The following is a 22,500-nucleotide window of genomic DNA, read 5'->3' on the forward strand; positions in this document are numbered from 1 at the left end:
ACCAACAAACAAACAAAAAACCCTCAAAAAAAAAAAAAAAAAAAAAAAAAAAAAAATTGGTTAATAATTTTTTCACCATAGAATATATTCATCAATTATAATTTCTTTTTTATCTTGGTACAGTATATCAGGCATGATGTTACCATAAATATTGATGTGAGGCAGCCACAATATTTTCTTTATTATTAAGCCATGAAATATGCACACCTTGCGCTGAGCCACTTCACAACCCATCAACATTGCAAGCTAGAGTAACTGTGCATGCTAAAAACGGTCATTGTGTGGTTTGAACACTAGACGAGGTTCAGAACCTGAATGGAAATCCCAGCACCAAACCACCTTCCCATGTAATGTATTTTATTTACATGCGGTGCACTTACCTGCGAAATATTTGGTATTGTAATTATGTAGTGTATTTACTTGAGGTTTTTTATTTACCGTACCTGCGCTGTGTGTTATATTTACCTGTGGTATATTTACCTATGGCGTATTAACCTGTGGCATAATTACCTGAAGTGCAATTACATGTGGTGTAACTTTTGTGTATCTACCTGTAGGGCATTTACCTGTTGCTCTTTATCTTAGTCTACTTTTATTTCCTTATTGCTTATACTTACCTGGAGTAAGTTTCCTCGTATTGTTTGTTTATTTACGTGTAGTATACTTCAAGTATTGAAATGCATGCCATCGTGTTGGGATTCAATATTTCAACATTAATTTAATGTCATCATCATTCCTGATGATTAATGTCGAAATATTAAATCCCAACACGATGGCGTGCATTTCAATACTGAAGATGACATAATTAATATTGAAATATTGAATCCCAACAGGATGGTGTGAATTTCAATACTTGGGGTATGTATTATACTTTCTTATCTGAGATTAATCAGTGGACCTTTCGGTTTTTCGTACATTTCCTTGTGGTGAATTCACCTGTGGTATATTAAACTTTGGCTTAATACTGTGATGCATATACCTTATCATATATACCTGTGATGTATTTACCAGAGGTTTATATAAATATGAAATAAATTACCTGGTAATTATATAATTATCATATTATGTTTACCTGTGGCTTACAACCAACCTCACATATAGCAAAATACATAGTGGTTGCAATAATAATAATAATAATAATAATAATAATAATAATAACGATTGAACAGCAGACAGCTAATAAACTTCAGATCGTATCTTCATCATAGGCAAAGCCTATATTTAATCCAATATATTATGGCCTTAACGGCCCCAACAAGACATGTTTCGGCAGTCTACTACCATCGTCAGTTATCTTATTGCACGCAGGCAATCATTTGTATAGGGGAGTAAAAAATTCAATGTTTTGCATGCTAAAAAATTGTGGAAACAATACTACAAAACAAAATATAAATAAAGATGAGGTGAAATCAGAGTACAGTATCTATGCCACAAAGGGGAGAATGGAATGAATTTAGAATGACAAAGATAAATTAACATGAAGAAGCTGTTTGTTCAGTGAGGGCTGCTCCCACTGAATATGCAAGGCTTTTTGATTTTTAGAATTTGGGTTGTAGAGGCAGAGTCCAGTATAGTGAAGCAGTCCTCATTCAATTCAATTCAAAATAAATTTATTCCAAATCTTTTCAAAGCATAGCAGTAAAGACATATAAAAATGGAATTGGAAAGGGCAACCACAAACAAGCAGAGCTTTACGCTAGTGGCGCCCGAAAAAAAGTAATTAAGATACTATTTCAAATTGACAAAGTAAGTCAAGGTATACATTTTAATTAAAGCACTTTCATATCATAGATCAAGACAATAATAATAATAATAATAATAATAAGAAGAAGAATAAGAATAATAGCAAAGAAAAGAAAAATAGAATAAATAATAATAATAATAATAATGATAAAATATAAATAATATGTCGGTCTTAGATAGCAATATAAATAATTAAATTAAATAGCAGCAATAAAGCAACATATAAATTGCACTTAAACATCATTGACTATTATTGACAAATTTCTTTACAAATAATACAATTGTTCCCTTCCTGGCAGTGGTACCATTTCATCTTATAACTTTCATGATAAATATTATTCATTTTGTTCTTAAATAGTGAAATATTAGCACATGCTCTTACATTGCTTGATATGTTGTTCCACACCTTAGGCCCTATACAGGGCTCGAAATTCACGCTAGCAAACTAGCAATTTGCTAGTAGGTTTGTCATAATTGCTAGGTAAAAATTCACAAACCAGCAAATTAAAAAAAATGATTGCTAGTTGAAATATCTATACAAAATATCTTGTAATTAGCCTAGTATTAAATAAAACTAGACTAAACTGATCTACAAAAACTAATACAAATTTTATTAAATTTATTTATTTATTTTTTAATTATGAAAATCGACTAAAAATGCCTATAATCGACGAAAAACGATCGTTTTTTTCATCTTGAGCACAAGATGTGAAGTGCGCCACCAACATTAATTTGTTTAAACCTTGCATTGCTTGCATGCATGCAACAAGCAAGCTAAGTAAGCAGTGTGCAGAAAAAAATAATCGCTCACATGTGTTTGTTGACGGAACTAACGGGCGATGCGATCGGTAGTTAAGGCGAACATATTTAGTTTGGTTCTTTTTAGAATAAACAATGTTTCAGATATGATAATAATAATTTACTATGAAGCTTAGACAAATAATAGGTTACAACCTAGGCTTCAATTGGCAGATGTTTTAGGCCTAGCCTACTAGACCCTAGCCTAGCTAGTCTGGCCTCCTATCCTAGGCCTACTACTGCACCAGCGGCCGCCTACAAAACGTCTAGCCCCAGCTTTAAAAGACCAAGGCCTATCAAAATAAATATAGTACAAACAAATCTTTTATGTAAAATTGAGTTTCTGTTATGGCCTTTTTCTGTCAAAGATTTGGCTTGCTACCAATGCAGTTTTTGAAATCTCTAGGCCTAGCCCCTAGCTAAGCCTGCCTAGGCTAGCTAGGCCAAGGCTAGTCTGACAACAAAAAAACTCCTCCCGCCCCTGAATATTTCTGAGGGTGTGACACTAAACAAGTATATTTTTTTAATTTTTCAAAATAATATGATATAAAATTAATATAAAATAAATTTTATTTATAATTATATTATTTTGAAAAATTCCAATAAGCAGTACATATTTAATATGAAAACAAAATCACAGATACAAAATAAAAATTAAATGAATGATAAACTTAACTTATTTTAAAAAATAAATTAAGTATAATATTAAATTTTTATTTTGTATCATGATTTTTTTTTTCATATTAAAAATTTTCTGACACTGAAGTGAATAAATGTACAAGGTATAGAAATCGATTTTTTTTATACTCACTTGGCTATTTCTTTGTGATATTTATTGTACAGTACTACACTCACCATAACAGAAAATAGTATATTAAAACATTTAACACAAATTTATAGAAGTACATAATTATTTATTTTCCGAAAATAATATGTTGAATTGGTATCAATATATTTTACTAGTTGAGAAGCTCATTTTGCTAGTTACATTTTTAACAACTAGCACATTTTAGCAATAGGTTGCTAGTGGCTGAAAAAGTAAATTTCTAGCCCTGCTATATACGACATCCCTTGTCGGCCAACATTTGTGCGTTTTAAGTCGATAACAAGGTTTTGCTTATATCGTGTATTATGATTATGGTACGAGTCAAGTGTACGGAACAACAAATCAAAAGATTCTGGTAGTAAACCCTTATCATATAAAAACATTAAGTTGGCTACATATTTTTCGTATAAATCAAATATGTTTAAAGTATTGGTTTTAACAAAAAGTTGAGCAGATGGGTGTAGATAATGTACATTACATTGGCTGATTGTTTACAATGACATGAACTATTCAAATGCTTTATTTATATTTTGTTTTGTAGTATTGTTACGGTTCATTCCACAATTTTTTAGCATGCCAAACATTGAATTTTTTACTCCCTATACTAATGATAGCCTGCGTGCAATAAGATAACTGACGATGGTAGTAGACTGCCGAAACACGTCTTGTTGGGGCCGTTAAGGCCATAATATATTGGATTAAATATAGGCTTTGCCTATGATGAAAATAATAATAATAATAATAATACTTGATTACTGTATTACTATAACTCACTTTTCCCTGCACTACCTAAAGCTCAGCTAACCAGATTACGTCTTCACAGAACACTGCTGCACGTATACAAACACTTACTAGTAGACGATCCCACATATCTCCCGTTATCTATAATTTTCATTGGCTTCCTATTAATTCATGAATAAAGTATAAAATTCTTCTACTAACATTTAAAGCACTGCGACTAAAACAGCCACTTCCCTACTCGACTTCCTTCCTAAATATGTGCTATATCAATTTTATGGTAGTAATTTTTAGTTATATACACTATGTTTTAAAAAGTATTTTCACCTTGATTTCCATGCTGGCGATGTATTTTCTAATACTTTTCTTTTTTCAACGCTCACTTTCATTACAATTACCTTTAGTAGTGGAAGAAAGAAAAAAAACGATTCTCAATAATTATATTATAATAATTCACCATGGAGGTGTCATTGAAAATTATGATAAAGATAGTTATGGTTTTCTTAGAAAAAATGTATTGAAGACGATTGCAATAATACTGAATGATAATGATAGGTTTTAAATGATGATGGGGATTAAGATAATGATGTTATTGACAATAATGATGATGATGACGATGATCTTGATCAAAATTTCCACCATTATTGTGTTGTTGACATACTGTAGGTTAAAGATTTCCCACACAAATAAAATATACGAGCGGTACTGGGTAAAGACAACTTGATTTCTTGCTTTGAAGGTTCCCCTTCGTAGAAGTCTTATGGAGATAAGCTATCCAATAGTGAAGTTACACGGACGGGACCAGGACATACCTTCGACTTTAGATTGACAAAGATTGAAATATGTTAAATACAGACACAATGTATAAAGCCTAGTTCTAGAGTCCAGTTAAAATATGTAATTATGTATCGAATGATATATTTATATAAACATTATATGTATTTAGTAAAATAAACTAAATTAAATGAAAATAAGGGAGAAGCATAGGAAGAAAGAAGAATAGGGAAGAAATTTTGAGCAGCTGAAATACTCACCGAAAATAAACAATAATAATCATTTTGTCATTATTGCATCACATTTTTGTTAAAATTTGTTGGCACTAATCATCAGAGGTCAAGGTGCCAGCAGCCTCAAGCTTCATATATTTTATTTCTTTACATGAAAAGAGCAGCTCAACTTTACGACAGACAACAGTATAAATGAAACAAATATTAAATTAAATTAGAAAAATCTCCATAAGACTTCTACGAATGGATACCTTGTTTGAAGCAAGATATCAAGTTGTGTTAACACAGTACCGCTCATATATTCTATCCGTGTGGGAAATCTTTTAAACTACTTGTTACTTGTTATTTGTATAGCGCTGAAGTTCTTTTTCCCTGGTCATTGGGTCCACATGCTAAGTGTTGCTGCTGGTTATCAGCGCAGCAGCAAGTAACCCCACCAGGTCCCCATTTATACTCCTGGGTGAAGAGAAGCAATTCAGATAAAGTGTCTTGCTGAAGGACACAAGCGAAAAGCACAGAGAGGGATTGAAACCCCGACCTCGAGGTTGGGAAACCAAACCATTCCCGCTGCGCCAAACTGCTTCCATGTTATATAAATAATGAAAAAGAATTTATGACATTTTTTTTATGTTATATGACAATGAAGTTATTATCATCTGAATCTCATGATGACGATCATATGATGATGAAAATGATGGTAATGATTACAAAGAAACTGGTGATAGTGACGACGATGGTAGTGTTGGAAAAGTTATATATAACTTCCTCTTGATTATTAAAGATGATAGAGGGGAATCTAACATATGAGACTTGACTGCCATGTTTTATTAATTGGGACGCCTCCTGCACTGCTGCAAGCAAGAATCTATCAGCAAATAACCCATCTTCCACAAATTCTTAATATTTTGTTTCCTTTTACTACTTTATTTTATGCTCTTTTACATACTTCATTTTTACTTGTTGATCTTGTCCATATTTCCTTGAACATGGTACACAATTTTGCTTGTAAAATCAAAATATCCACACCTGTAGAGCAAAAATAAAGGATTTGAATCAGCGTAGGATTTGAACCATAGATATAAGTGGTCTAATTGTGTAGCTACTTTTTGAGATACAAAATACACAGGGTCCCAAGTTTCCCAGAAGTCCCAAGTTTCCCAGAAGTCCCAAGTTTCCCAGAAGTCGCAAGTTTCCCAGAATCGGGATGCCTACTGCACTCTTGCAAGCAAGCAAGAATCTCTCAGCAAATAACCCATCTTCCGCAAATGCATAATATTTTGTTTCTTTTTACTACTTTATTATCAATTGTCTCACAGAAGTCAGTCTTGATGGGTATCGTCATGTGAGCAAAATGAAACTAAATGTGTTAGGATAGCTTATTTAATCAGATCTCCAGGAAGGGATTTTTCCCAAATTGGGACCCCTGGATACACAGTGTAATTATTATAAGCGGTCTTTAGACAGACGCTTAGCCGGCTTTAATCGTGACATCACTGCTGGTCTATTATAGACCATTGCTATACTGCGGTCTAACCAGTTAGCCGTCTTAAATTTCAAAGCCTACTTGGAGGAGGCTTACAACGGTCTTAATCATTTTCATCATGGCATTACAGGTACTAGATCTAGGCCTAGATTGTCAAAGACAAAGAATCAAACGACGAATATTCCGCAAGCTTCTCAGCATCTGCAAAAATTAGTCTATGTTTATTTTGGTTCATTTCGATAAATAAGCATGTTTTGAGCAAAACGTAACAGCACCCTCAATTTTATGTTACCACAGAGTACTTGTTTGCGTTTCAATACTCAAAGCGGTCTAAGCAAAGACCATTTTATAGCAGAGTGACTCTAGTAAGACCGTCTAAGTGATAAAGCCGGCTTTATTCAAGGAGTTAAAACTACCAGTTAAGACCATTTTATAGCAATCCACCCCTGAACAATAAACAAAGTGAAGAGTCTACTTTGTACCATATACAATACAATATACATTTTATTTGATATTTTCCAAATCAAAATTAAAAATTTATTTTACACTACACAATAAATTGGACAAACCTCTGTTAGCATCGATGACCATTTCATCATCAACAGCAGCCTGCCTTAACCAAACTGAGACGCTGGTAAATATCGGACGGAAAAAGTTCCCACCTATGGTACTGGAAATATAATAGTATGTATTTTATGTTCTACGATTATAAACATAAATTGTAAATTATTAGCTGCAAATGCTAATTAAAGGGTTGTAGAACAAATCACAGCATTGAAAAGTATAAAAAATTATGCTGTTTTAATTTGAAAAATTTCACAGTAGCCTATACTGTAATATCCACAACCTGTTTATTATACGTAAAGACTGCAGTCCATGCGTACCTTGAAAAGAAGTTGATACACAACTTGCGGTTGGAAAATTTCAAAATATTTAGCTACACCATATACAATATTACTAGATACTTATTACATTATAGACAAACCTGAGCAATTCCTCTGGGTTACCCAAAGCCCTCAGCTTTTCTTCTTGCTCATGGGTTAAAAACGGAACACCATCGTAGATGAACTAAAAAAATGTAAAACAATGAAATAAAATTTATTCACTTTCAGAGAATACTAGCTCTTCAAAGTGTAGTAGAAGGAAACATGCCAGAGACATGTATAAATACAATATTTAATCACACTTATGACTGAAGAGAGTCCATTTTTAACATGTGTGGAAGCATAAAACACATTGGTGATTCAATTCAATTCAATTTAAATCTCTGAAAATATTCTTAGACAAGGATGTACAAATCTCACTCTTCCTCCTTAAGTTAAAAGAGGTAGCTGCTGTACAACGTAAATTTTTTTGCAAAACCATGAAGTTTCAAGTACCTATACAAGTTAAAATTTAAGGTAAGTTATTATTATTGTTGGTCATTTAATCCATGACTCGCTAGCACATACTGTAATTCACTTTTTGTATGCTTTCTGGTGTGCATACAGGCTGCAATTCTTCTTCTTCTTCTAGGTGGAGGGCCAACTTCACAGTTGACGGCTTTGGCCCGACGGATGTGGACTACTCATTACTACAACTTACTTCACCCCTAAGGGTCCCGTCACGTCATGCGCAGGCCAGAAACATGTGCCATCTAGTCCACAATGGCAGGGGCTATGCGATAAAGCAGTACACCGGGGTAACCCTTGACTCATCTCGAAAAATGTACTGCGTTCTTTATAGTGCACATAAGCCAAATGTGTACACTGAGAATACGGTTTATAGTCCTTATCCGAGAATACTTGTTCCTCCTCGAGAACCATAATAGGCGAGTATGCCGTTCCAACCAGCGGCGAAATTATGGCTGTAGGTTGCTGTTCTGCTGCCTTAACCGCTTGGCTATTCAACTCCCCTGTTCATCATATGCACAACCAATAACATTAAGTGTACCCTCCAATTCGAGGCCCATCTAATTTCTAAGACCCCTCTAATTCCAGACCACTTATTTTAAGAACCAAATAAAAGTCCTCTATTCAATCTTTTCACACAAAGCCAGCCCTCTAATATGGAGACCAAATCCTGAGACCACCCCAAATTTTCAGTTCTCAAAGGTAGTTGCGAATCGTACAATGTCACATATACTTTTAATTACTAATGTAATATTCTGGGTGGAGAGTGAGATAAATGTATGTGAAGCACCCGTTTCAGGGGTACAGGGGAATATTTAGAATTAATTAATGAATGACTAATAGTAATCAAAAAAATATCAATACCAATACCAATGGGGCACCCTTGTTGCTGTTTAACCAAGTGTATTATGACACTTAAGTCAGGCACACAATTATGGGGTGCCATATGCAGCAAAAGTCAATGTTAAAATCAAAATGTAATTGCAAAATTCAATGTCTAATTTATCAAAATGTAGCCGTAATTTTCTCAATACTACTATAGTATAGAGGCCTAGTCCAAGACCTTGTTGCAAATCTCAGCCCACATAATCCTAGCCTATAATGCCTAGCATAGGGCTCGTGATCACGGTAAAGACACGCTGGGAAGCCTTGTTCACGGCATTGGACTGCAGCGAAAAATGATTCCCCATCATTAATGGAACAGACCCACATCATGCTTGGCTGACTAGTTTTGATTTACATTTCACATGTCTTGTGTTGTTATAAAATGTATTTCAAACCAGTCATGCTTGGCTGGTTTTGATTTACGTTTTGAAACAGAATTTGGAGAGGGCGTTTATCAAGTCAGACCTACGTTTTGAATTTGAATTACATTTTAAAGAAATTAGAACTACATTTTGGAAAATTTGAACTATGTTTATTGAAAAATTAGAACTTCATTTTGGGAAACTAGATCTACATTTTGAGAAATTTATGCCTACGTTTTGATAAATTAGACATTGAATTTTGCAATTACATTTTGATTTTAACATGGACTTTTGCTGCGTATCGCACCCCATACACAATGGGCAGACAGTCATTGGCCAATGTCAGTGTATAAAATTCAACACGATAAAGGGAGAAGCAGATAATTTTTAATGACGATCCAATCAATCTTCCTACGACAATCGGGAAACAGCATTGGGTTGTCAACCACTCACAGGCAGCAGAAATGGATATTTTGTACAATGGTCATGACACGATGATTGCACTGCTTTAGAGTGTGGGATTTATTTTTGTTTGAGAAAAATCCTTACAGTAAATACATTGTACCAAATTTAAAGTCATCAAAATGATTCTTACATGTTACTTACTTTGTTAAAGTCAAATTCATACTGGCAAAGGAATTTTAAGGATGACGCCTGCGAAAAAAAACAACAATAATTTTTTTCAGACATAATGGTAATACACTGAATTCCATGCTTTTTAATACATGATACTTAGAAGTGTGCGGTTTTTATAGAATACAAATGCAATTTCTTAAATGTGCTTTGAACATTTCTTGAATTTTAAATTCTCTAAAATCCTGGTATCATATATCGGTGGTGGATCAAGGGATTTGAAAGAATGTGGGGATAGGGGGGGGGGCACAAAGAGGTAGTTTCACACACAGAAGGTCAACCCACCTTAGCCCCACCATGGTTGGGGGCTGAGGAAGGAAAATTCTGATTTATGACACTTCTAGATGGCCGGAAATGGCACTTTCAGACTTAAATTTGATTATAATTTTTTTTTCTTTCTCCATTTTCTTATAATTTTGAAACATTTAGGTGGAGGAGGCTGGCTCAGCTAATAACTAATCATTAAATCAACTGACTAATTGTATGCGACTGATTTATTAAAACTGACTGGTTTATTGACTAATTGTTTGATTGATCTATTGATTATGACTCAATATATTGTAATTAATTGATTGATTGACTGATTGATTGATTGCTTCACTGACCATTTAGATTGATCAACGTACCTGGCAAGAGAATCGTTCATCAAGACTGGCACAGCTTTGTGGAAACACAAACACATTGAAGACATTAGCAGTGTAACTGTACAAATAAAAAACTTATTAGCAAAAATGTATTAATATTTAATTACATAAAGACAAAATACAATAATTGTAATACAGTTAAACTTGCTAAGTCAACTTTGCCTAATTCAAATAAAAGTTGATCTTATCTTTTACAAGTGTTTTCCATTAAAAATCTGTACAGTAAGTACAATTTTAGTGGAACAATTTTTCAATGCCATTTTGTATCCAACTTAGGCAAGTTCAACTGTACATATACAATACATAATTTGGTATTCTAAAAACCAAATGGTCCATTGATGAATCTCAAGATAAAAAGTACAGTATAATACATACTGCCATTGTTGAAAAGCCAGCTATTGTGTTGGCAATTCCTGATGATGACATAATTAATGTTGAAATACTGAATACTGGAACACGATGGTGTGTATTTCCTTGTCATATTTTTTTGCCTCCTCCTAGTGAAAATTTTATTTGTTTTTTGACTGGGTATCATTGTAATTGATAACTGATAATAACGAGATAATTATTTTTTTTCCCCTTTTTTCTTCAATTGATGGTGTTCTTGTGTTTATGAGTATTCTTTTATTTATTTATTTTTAACCAAACTGATAAAAATTTATTGAATTTTAGATATTTAGAATTTGCTTCCACTTGTGATTTAAATTTTGATTTTTTTTTTTAAATAAGAATTATATTTTTATAAATCTTTGTAAATAATGATAAATTTTAATTATATGAATGAATTTTTGACATTTACAAATTGCCTGTTCTTGTGATTAGGATTTTTATAAAATTTTTGTAAATAGTAATTATGGATAACAGATAATTTTTGTATATATAATCTATGAATGCCTTTTTATTGTGCCTGTTTATGTTTTATTTCTTACTTTGAATATTTTGTATTATCCCATCTGCTATACAATTGCAATAAAATGAGTTATGAGTTTCAATACTTTACATACTTTCAATACAATAGTATGTATTATATTTTCTTATAATGTATTAATAATAATAATAAACGGATATTTATAATGCACCGGTATCCGTCAAAGACGCTCATGGCACATAATCACTGTAAGATCTCAGCTTCAATCCCAAGCTTAAAGGTAAAAATGGAATTGAATCATGAAAGTAAATAAATGTATTAAGAGATCACGAAAACAATCAATCAACAGATCCATGAGGTGCATAACATGCAAGCCATCAAAATAATATAATTCTGAAGATCTGAACAAATTCCTGAAAAAGCATTCTCTTTTTCCAGAATTTGCTTCGTACATATGGTGAGCCATGCACTATAATTCAATTTACCATAGCATGAAAAAGTAAATAATAATACGTACTCAATATCATAATATTGAAAACGAAGTGTAAATATACATAAAATAGATAAAAAATAGCATGGAAAAGGTGTAATACATATATAACAATATCATAATATATGAAAAGAAGAATAAATATACATTAAGTAATAATATATACACAATGTCAATATACTAAAAATGAATTATAAATATCGTATACCTATAATACATTATCATAGAACATGAAAAATTAAGCAATAATATCTACATAATATCATAATACTAAAAATAAATATACATACATATATTACAATACATTACCATAGTGATACAATGCACAATTTTTGGAAACGTAATGAAGAAAGGTCTTTATCCGAAATTGGCAAAAAAGGCAAAAATAAAAATTATTAAAATGGTAGCCATTCTTACCAACTGTTTGTTGTATCATGTCTGAAAACTGCCAATCCTTCAAGAAATAAAAATAAATATTTTTAAAATAATTTTAAACTAATTAATATTCAGTTAACATATTTTACCTTTATGTTTGTTCAAACCCAATTCTGTTTTCTGTTTTAAATTTCTTCTTGTTTGGGCACTGTGGTTTACATTCAATTGTCAGACTAAATAGTTAACCCTATGAAGTCTGGAAAAAGTAGAAAAAATAATGGTTACGCCCCCCCCTTCCCCCAGTTTTCAAATATTAAAAAATCTGTATCGCATTAACCGTTTTTCATCAAACACCTTTATGTGTCTTATAAAATCTGTTTTTTCATATTTTTTCTGGAGCCTGGCTTTAAGACAATACATAAATAAAATATTTTGAAGAAAACAGCAATGAAACCCACCTATTTGACTAATTGTAAAATTCTGACAATTCTTTTTTAATTTTGAATATCTCTCAGCTCCATCATCAAACATGTTGTTATTACAACCATCTTCAAAATGTAAACCTGTGAACTCCAGATCAATGGCTGAAAAATAGATCAGAATTTGAGAATGAAAAACATCACTCTCAACTTTGTTTACTAGAAAATCAGTCAAATATGTCAAATATTACCCAAACTGTCATTCTTCCCTTAATTAAACCTATACAAACAAGAAAATCTTAGATAATTACAAACCCTCACCCTGTTGCACCATATCTATGTACCAAAAAAATAATGGCCTGCGCTCGAACCGCTCAAGTTGGCTCATCCTAGCCAAACAAGGCCTAGCATAATAGGCCATTAATCAAGCGAGCTTGCATGCAAGCCAGATCGCCCTCAGTCTGCCGCCAGAATTTGACATATTCCCTACTCCAGCTTAGGGTCGATACGCTTGAGTCCACTCAGCCTAGCCAAATGAGACCAAACGACCTGCTTAAGTTGGCTCTGCCTGTTGTGGCTGGAAAATATATAAATAACATTCTAAACTCTGTATCTTATACTTCGGATCCGCACCAAATTTGAGCAAGGGTGGCGAAAGCTGAGGAGTGGGGGGAGGGCGGGAAAAATAAAATGTAAATGTATTTTCTACATATTAGTAGACTCTAAAATTGATAAAATAAGCCTTTGAAACCCCTAAATTGTCATATTTTTTCCGGGCTTTGCCCCTGGAACACTTTCTAGAGATTTTGAGCGATGCCAGACCACGGCCACTTTTTTTCGCCGAGGACACTGCCCCCCCCCCCCCCTGTCAGGGAAATCCTGGCACCACCCCTAAATTTGAGGAGGACCAAGATACAAGTAACACTGTTAACGTAAAAATTTGAAGTAAATCAGTGAAGTAGTTTTTGAGTTACGTGCCTGGAAGGACACACACACACAGATGAGCGCTATAATTGCAATACCCTTTACTTCTTCAGAGAGGCGAGTGTAAATGTTAAGAAAACTATATTCTCTACAGTTCTAGTTCACCTTCAAATATAACAAAACAGATGTTAATATCATATTAAGTAATATTTTCACATGAGACCTTAATATTTCTAAGGTTCTAAATTTCCACCCCCCCCCCCCCCCCCCCCCAACAACCAGTAGCGTATCTAGAAGTATTAAAATTTGGGAGGGGCTGATGGGGCGCGAATGTGAAGTGCGGGAGGCTCAAGCAATATTGCGGTAACAAAGGTACTGTGTGAAATGGTATAAACTGGTTATTATGCTGGCATGCTTACCGCAATATTGCGGTAACTTCTATCTGAAAGGGGCTTAATTCAAGACCACTTTTTTAAAATAGCCTCCCAAGCAACAAAATGCCTAACCTGGGAGCTTAATCAATATCTATATGTTAGTATCTTCTATGCATTTGATAATAAACAGATTAATTGATAATTACCTATAAATGAACTTCTTTTAATTGAATCTTCAATTTCAGGATAAATTTCTTCAAAATTTGATTTCAAAACTTCACACATTTTTCAGTAATCTTCATGAATCTGTGATTATATCAAAACATAATTATATAAATAATAAATAGGGAGTAATAAAAATAAGATGGAGGAGGTTTAATAGGCTATATTAAAACTGACTATATAACTCACTGTTGCTAAATCACCCCAAAAGACATATGAAAAGAGGGAGAGAGTAGATATTATACCTGGAGATGAATAACAAATAAAATCAATTGTGGAAAGTGGAAAAACTAGGGAAAGAGTGGTGAAGCTCATGGAGATAGAAAAGAAGCTGGAAGATGATGGGGAAGCTGCATATTGTGCACAGAGGGTACATTCCCCGCGCAGACCTTACTTTACAGGTCTAGATATCTGTCCGTGCATTTCGGAAATAAGGGCCAATTTCGGCAAAAATTTTGCAGAAAATTAGGCTTTGAAAAAATCTGAAAATATAACCAATGCAATTATGTAGAAATTACGATTCCGCTCACCTATTTTGCAAGCGATTTTCCACGCTAATATAAGGGCACATAGAAAAAAATTATTAGATTATCACTCTTTTTACAAAAAATTTATGAGTGTGGGAGGGTTTTTCATTTTTTTTTTATGTTGGAGGGGGGTGGGATTATACCTGGGGATTCCCGTGTGACAGAACAAACATGACATCGTTGTTCGAAGTGGCAGATACATTCACTACCCTGTGAATCAATAATCTATCCAAAACTAGGCCTATATTCCGGTGAAATAATCAGAAATTACTCGAGCATCAAAGGGAAGGGAATATCCTAATTATAGTTTGTAGGCATACAGTAGGCGACTAGGCTTTGGTCTTTACCACGAGCTAGGCCAACCTTTGCTTAAACTTTCTTTCTTGATGTCGTAGGTTAGTTTTTTTTTCCAACAACCAATCCAACCAAACACACACACCCATCCCAAAGAAGACCATCATTGTAATGCATGATGTAAAGAGTTATTCTTAGCAGCGAATCTCTGTGGAACATGCAAGTCTTCATGCTGTGAATCAACGATCCGATTAGCCCACTGGGCGGGTCTCTTTAGGGACGGAATACAGTGTTGCCTATTATTAGCTGCAGCCTGTGGGACACACAAGTCTCCACTCTGTGAATTAACAATCCAATCACCCCACTGGGTAGGTCTCTTTAGGGACAGACCGCAGTGTCTATTTTTTGCCGCAGTTAGCAAGGTGTTTATTTTTAGCTGTACAGCAAACGACAAGTTTAAAGAATGGGCTTTGCATTTTCGACTTTATGGCGGCGATCCCGATGTCTGATCTAATCAATTTGAAGAGTTTGATGTCTGCTGAATTCGGAGCAATTCCTTATATTTTGTGAGAATTTGTTTTTTGCAAAGTTGTTTTTATGCTGTTAAAATAAATGATGCTACAAAAAAAATAAAAATAAATAACTAAATACAAGAAAAATAAATTATTCCAGCGTCATTATTTCCAAAATGTTTGATGCGGGCGGGAGTGATAATCTAATAATATAATAGCTATCCTAAGCGCAATACGCCTTTTCCATAAAAATACAGTAATCCTAAGCATTGCAATGCAGTAGCATAGTACTTTTGTATTGTTACTGTTCTAGGTACCGATAATATACAGATTTCTTTTATTATAAAGTACAAGTTATGTTTTGTAGAAAAACTATAATATAGTAAATCATGTTTTTAACACAGGAAACTCTCATATAGTAATGCTAGTCTAGAGTACGACTAGTACTACTGCACTGTAATGCATAGGCCTTTTTTAATACACTATTTAGATAGGATTTTCATTTTCCATTTTGATTTCAGAGGTCAAAAACATTTTTTCAATTTTTTTTCAATCATAGTGGTGTAGAATAGTCTTTTGAGAACATTTTCCATAAAAAATTAATGTAATACGACCCTCCGTTATGGAGTTATGAATTTTAGATATCATGAGGACAAGAATTCAGCCTCAAAGCTTATCTTATTTCTGTTGGCTATGCACCACTTTTGGGTTGTTTGTCATTACTTCAAGATGTCTACCAATTCGTGGAAAAGGCATATTAAAAAACTTAACAGTATGATAATAGGGCATGTAATGTAGTTAGGCCTAGGCCCCTATTTAGTTAACTGTGTGTGGAAACAATATACCGGACATAGTGGGACTGTCATAGGAGGAGAAAGAATAAGGAAAGCACTAGACTAGGCTAGCTAGGCCTAATTACTTATCACGGGACACAAGTAACAATACAAGATATCGGTTTCATGACACCAGCCGAGGGTGGCGTTCAACCTAAAGTTCAAGGAACAATTTCTCCTAGCCTAGGCTAGGTAGGCATAGGCCCTAGATTAGGAAAAATCCAGTCTGCTTTAGGCCGTCAGCCCTATATGATATGGCCAGGGCCTAGGCCTAGGCCTAGTGGCCCTGAAATGCGGTTGCGGTGAGGAAAGTGTGCGGAATGGGTATCCCAGGGCCTACGTCACAAGGCCTAGGTCTAGAGGCTAGATGTGTACTACTTGATGAGGCCATGCTCTGCTGAATTATGGTTTGGTACCACTGCCAAAATATTTTTACAAAATATATACATTGGTAAAGGCTTTCTGCTTAGAGACTTACATACAGTGAATAACGTTAACCAGGTTTGAAAACAACGCGCTCTTTCCTCTGTATCTCTCCTGTAGACTAAAACGTGCGTTTCAATTCACAATTTCATAAAACGCGTTGGCAACGTGTTTTTGCGTCATGCAGCACTAGCCTAAACCAGAAACTTGCGGTACTCAAGTAAACAGTACTATACCCATTATTATGATGAATATTAGGCCTTCTGAGCTATATATGTAAAGCAAATAAACTTAAATTAAAAAATATCTTGTTTTCAATTGGCGAATTTTTAATTCTATTAGCAAAGTTTAACTCTGGATATTATTTTTCTTTTTTATTTAGTCGCCAAACTAGGGCTTATATGGCTAGAAGTAATAATAATAATAATAATAATAATAATAATAATAATAACAATAATAATAATAATAATAATAATAATAATAATAATAATAATAATAATAATAATAATAATAATAATAATAATAATAATAATAATAATATAATAATAATAATAATAATAATAATAATAATAATAATAATAATGCAGTCATTTATAGAGCGCTCTTATCAAGGATATCACAACGCTTTACAAAACAATAAAAGGTAAAAGTTGTTTGAGCACTTAAATATTAAATAGGCCTAAATGACTCTTCAGAGAAGATTTGAACTGTTCGATTGATGTAAAGTGTCGGATGTGTGTGTGAGAGATCCTTTGATTGATGAATGTAAGTTTGAAAAGTAGGAAAAGACAAAAAAAACAAAAAAAACAAAAAAAACCGAGGAAAATGATTTGATAAAGTGAATCGTTATCAAACAAACATATATTACAGTTCACTGTTTAGAGGCGTTTACCTTTTTTTTGTTAATGGTACGATATGGTACGATAAGGCTGTAGCTAATTGTAAGAAGCCTCTGTGAAAATACACATTAAAAAAATATGTCTGTGAGTAAAAATGTTTGCTTCAGTATTCTAAAACCTTGTAGGCCTATTTACTATTAGGCCTAGAGAGTTTTTTTTTAACAATGTATAAGATGGCTAAAATATTGTGTGCCGTGGATATCGCAAGAAAGACGGCTTAGAGTTCATTTCTGTTACATCCTAATAAACCTGTATATAATATAATATAATATAACATAATATAATATAATATATTATTACTTCGCCATGCAAACGTTCAAATGATTATTATTTCACCATAATTGCAACAATAGGCCTACTTGTACTTAATACTACTGATTACAATAATTACCATATGAGTAGGATTAACTGGGATTAGGAGCTCTTTATGTCCAGTATTTCCCAAAAGCTGTCTTCTTATTTCTTTTCAAACACTTGCACTTTTGTTAAATCACAGAAGATTCTTTAGAATACTGAATTACCAATTCCTTTGTTACCTGTGCAGAGGAATTCATTCAGAATAATTTGACTTGGTCAATTGGTTAAGATGGTAATTAGTCATATATATGTATTGGGTGGCGTATCATCATCATCATGGCAGCACGTAGCAAACCACCAAAATTTAACGCACTTCATTTTAAAGTACTGTTTGTATTCCTAGCAATTGGAACTCAATTTGCTATAATGTCTGCAATAGTTCCAATCGTGCCAGAAATGCTGGATGTCGCAGTTCATGGAATGTATCTAAAATCACAGAACACTACGTCGATATTTTCAACCGAAACTACTGTAGATATCGTGGGTCTGTTTGCAACACCCTATGTCATATCAATTTCGTTGAGTCCCATATTTGCCTACATCACAGATGCGTTTGGGACAGAGAGACCGCTGTTTTTTGGAATGATGTCGCTTCTGATTCAGACTTTAATATTCGCTTTCTCAAGAAATATATACTGGTACATACTTGGTGATATTTTTTTAGGAATGTCGCTTTGTTGCTTGACTATATCAGGTATTTCTTCTATACTGGCTCCTTTTTCAGATAGTGGCGTTCGGCTACCTATTATCGCAGTTTTACAAGTCTTGTATAGTGTTAAATTTTTCGGACCATCTTATGCTGGATTACTTTATGAAGAACTCGGACAGACCTGGGCGTTCTTGCCAATATCACTAATGGTACTTATCAATATTGCATTATATTGTATATACTTATATAAAAAAGATCATCATAATAGCAACAATACAATAGAACCTGGTTACCAATCTATTGATGAACAGGAGAATGAATCGAGTGAAGAACACAAGGAAAATAAGCACGTAATTACCAGTTTTGCAACAATATTGAAAGATGTGTCAATGTCCTCGGCTTTGGTGATGTACACGTGCTCAAGTTTAACAAGAAGTGCACTAATGCCAATAATTGCACTTTGGCTAAATGATCAATTTCATTCCAAATTTATTTCGCTTGTTTACGTTCCATCTTACATTTTACAGACGATAGGAATACTAATTGCGTACAATGTCAGTAAAAACCAGTTCGTTTGGATCTCAATATGGTTTGTGATAATAGGGATGTCTACAATTCTGTTGCCTTTTTCTGAAACACTGGTCATGGTGACTATATTATATGCGGTATCACAATTACTAGTGTCAATGGTCCGATATTGGATGTTTGTAATCCTATCTGAGAAAGGAAGGAAAAACTATCGGCATATGTTCGGCCATGTACAGGCGCTTATATCTCTTTCAGACGACATAAGTATTTTAGCGACATTTATCGTTTCACCAATTTTGTGTGAGATGTTTGGTTTCCAAAATGTTTGTCTATTTTTTGGACTTTGTTCATTTGCATTTGTTTCCATATCTATACTTAATCATTATATTCAAAGTTCCAATGATGACAACTTTGATGTATAGTCGTATAGTCATATAGGCCTAGTATAGCCTTCATAGGCCTAAAGCAATACAAACTCAAAGTAACTCAATCGAAACTTCAAAACTTAACAATTGAACAGCAGCTCTTTTTAAAACTAGAGTATCTACGTGGTGCACCGCAAGGCAGTGGTGGCACCAGGACCTGCCCGACGGAGGGGCTAAAGGTCCCGACGGGGGGGGGGGCTAGTGGAGCGATCGAGTCTCACTTGGCTGGGAGCCAGGGGCCGCCCAAGTCCCCCGGTGGGGGTCTAGGGGGCGAAGCCCCCCTGAAGCCATGGATATTTGATGAATTATGGCGAATTTTTATTATTTATTTGATATGCATCGAGTTACTATATGACTTCATGTAGGCTATGTTTTCTAATGTTGAAATCAGCTTCCAAAACCAAAACAATTTGAATAAAGCAAGAAACAAAGAGTATGCAATGTAACCATCTAATTAATTTTCAAATCCTCGTTCTTGAAAGTGAAATTATATATTTTGGAAATTTTGCATGAAATCTGTCAACCATGCTGTCATGGTCGAGGTTGCTTCACCTATCACGATGCATTCCAACCATCATAAGGCTATCTAAATTAGCATTTGTCATAACAGAACGCAAATTATTTTCAATTAGTCTAATTGAATTATTATTAGTAGTAGTAGTAGTAGTAGTAGTAGTATTGTTGTTGTTGTGATGATGATGAAAAGTTAACACAAACAATATGGTGGCTGAACGAATATTACATGTAAATATTTTTTTTTATTTGTTTGTTCCCCGACACAATTTATCGTCTTCCCCGACCGGGGGGGGGGGCTATAGCCCCCAGCCCCCCTCTGGCGCCACCACTGTCGCAGGGATTGGGAATATTTAAACATAAAAATTCTTTATCATTAATAAAATATGTTATATAATTAAAATATAAAAAAGATTACATAAGAATATTGAATTATATTATTATACTTTCATCAAAATCAGACGAAAATACGGTCAGAACCAAGAAGGAACCATGACACTTTAAAATGCCGAATGTGTGAACACAACATTAAAAAACACAACCCTGTACAAATAAACCTAAGAATAATTATTTAAAAACGTGATTAATGTGAAGCAAATAGAATCATAGATGATGATTAATTACTTTCTTATACTGTGATTATGGGTGTTGTCTCTCAAGAATTAACGGCAAGGTCGGATTGTATTGTTACGATATTTTGAGTATAAATCCAGATTAAGCAGTTCTTTTTTGCTGTGGTCCACAGTCTTTGAAATCGAGTATTCCAACTTTGAGCTTATTGATTCGAACCTTGATCCTCTCACACAGAAGCGTAAGGATTGAGCTTCACTGGTTGAAAGCCAGCCCGACTTTAGGGGCTCCGGGATACAGATTGTCAATTTTTGTCCAAGATTTTATAGGGCCACAAATTGGTTAAGTGGACCAACAATTTCAGTATTCAGGATTTAAAGAAGCTGAAAGAGAATCCGGACAAGGGTCACATAGGGGTCATCGGGGTCAAATTTTAAAAATAGCCCAATTGAGCTCAAATTTACCAGGAATGATCGTTAGTCACCTTCATGAAAAATACTCTTCACGCGTGCGGCCAGGGAACATAGGCAGAATTTTCAAAGGGGAGGGGTGGATCTTGTGAGGTACGTACTGAGCGGGGGTTGCCTCTGGGCCAAATATCCTGGTTGGGTCCATGGGGAGGGGGAGGTGGAGCGCGAAGACCCCTATGAGGTAGCGCATTCTGTACATTTTAGGACTGTTTTGATGGTAAAGGCCAGTGAAAATTGTAATAAACACAACATAAATAATATTATAGGCCTAACGATAATTAGGCCTATAATGACTGAATAGTGGCGGATCCCGGAATTGAGGTAGCCCATGGAGGGCTTTCGAGATAGGGTCCACCCACCATGATTGGGGCTGAGGCACATTTAAGATAGGGCACCTCTAGATGGCCGGAAATGACACTCTCAGATTGAAAATTGAATATAATTTCTTTTTTTTTTTATTTGAAATATTCAGAGGGAGGCCTCCTCTCCCCACTTGAATCCGAACAATGCTCAACACATTCTTTATTGAAAATACTCATAATCACGAAGAATGCATAAAAATAACCAGATTACATCTTGAAAACAAGTTTATGCACCCTCCCCTCAGCAGTCACTAAGACATACTCTTTGTCAGGTGTCGACTGGATAGAGTTTAATGTCCTACTCAGGCAGGGGAGCAGATCTGTTTTTAAAAGTGGGGGTGGGGTGATGTAACATTTCGTAAGTCACACCCACCTCAGGCCCACCATGTTTGGGGCTGAGTCGCCAAAATTTTAGTAAATAGTGTCTCTATATAGCCGGAAATGACACCTTTATATGGTAAAATTCATCATCATCACCAGTACTGATAATCACATCACCATTATACAATATATAGTCAAAATAACGCGCCAACAAATTTCTCATGATCATTTTATCAAGAGATTTTTCAGCAACCACAGAGATGTAATTAATATAATATGTAAGGTACTATGGACAATAAATCTTTAAAACATTGTCGTTTATGTACCGTATATTTGCTTTATATCCTACATAGGCCTACTTCAAACCCATGAGTCCACAACCACTTCAGCCCCACCTTGGTTTGGAATGATAAAATTATGAAAAAAAAAACAAAAAAAAACCATATCAACAAGGCGACATGGAATTCTGTTGCCCATTGAATATAATTTTCTCTTTTTTTCCTCCCGTGTATCAATATTTAAAAAAAAAACAAATACGGTACTTATTTGTTGTACCTCGCAAAACGGCTCCCCCTCCACCCTCTGAAAACTCTGTCCAGGTCCCTGGCCGCACTGAATTCCCGGCGCTTATTATT

General features: G+C 34.3%; 2 protein-coding genes across 2 annotated transcripts in view; one reads left to right on the forward strand and one right to left on the reverse strand.

Annotated features, from left to right (window-relative positions):
• The window catches only part of LOC117105351 (poly(A)-specific ribonuclease PNLDC1-like), a gene marked incomplete in the record, with an annotated part of 55,456 nt that extends 38,525 nt beyond the window's left edge, over positions 1 to 16,931 (reverse strand). Inside the window, 10 exon segments of the mRNA XM_033246474.1 lie at positions 4,433 to 4,503; positions 6,059 to 6,138; positions 7,165 to 7,265; positions 7,581 to 7,663; positions 9,840 to 9,887; positions 10,493 to 10,568; positions 12,286 to 12,322; positions 12,702 to 12,827; positions 14,167 to 14,266; positions 16,831 to 16,931. Of these exon segments, the coding sequence (XP_033102365.1) occupies positions 4,433 to 4,503; positions 6,059 to 6,138; positions 7,165 to 7,265; positions 7,581 to 7,663; positions 9,840 to 9,887; positions 10,493 to 10,568; positions 12,286 to 12,322; positions 12,702 to 12,827; positions 14,167 to 14,245 (701 nt within the window).
• Positions 16,932 to 18,212: 1,281 nt separating this feature from the next.
• Positions 18,213 to 20,019, forward strand: LOC117105280 (probable vesicular acetylcholine transporter-A). The gene has a single exon (XM_033246388.1). It carries the CDS (start codon positions 18,304 to 18,306, stop codon positions 19,624 to 19,626), a length of 1,323 nt encoding a protein of 440 aa, XP_033102279.1. The 5' UTR covers positions 18,213 to 18,303; the 3' UTR covers positions 19,627 to 20,019.
• Positions 20,020 to 22,500: the final 2,481 nt, after the last annotated feature.

This window comes from Anneissia japonica, unplaced genomic scaffold (assembly GCF_011630105.1).
Source record: "Anneissia japonica isolate Jap-2015-1 unplaced genomic scaffold, ASM1163010v1 scaffold287726_len2788222_cov184, whole genome shotgun sequence".
NCBI classification, from domain to species: domain Eukaryota; kingdom Metazoa; phylum Echinodermata; class Crinoidea; order Comatulida; family Comatulidae; genus Anneissia; species Anneissia japonica.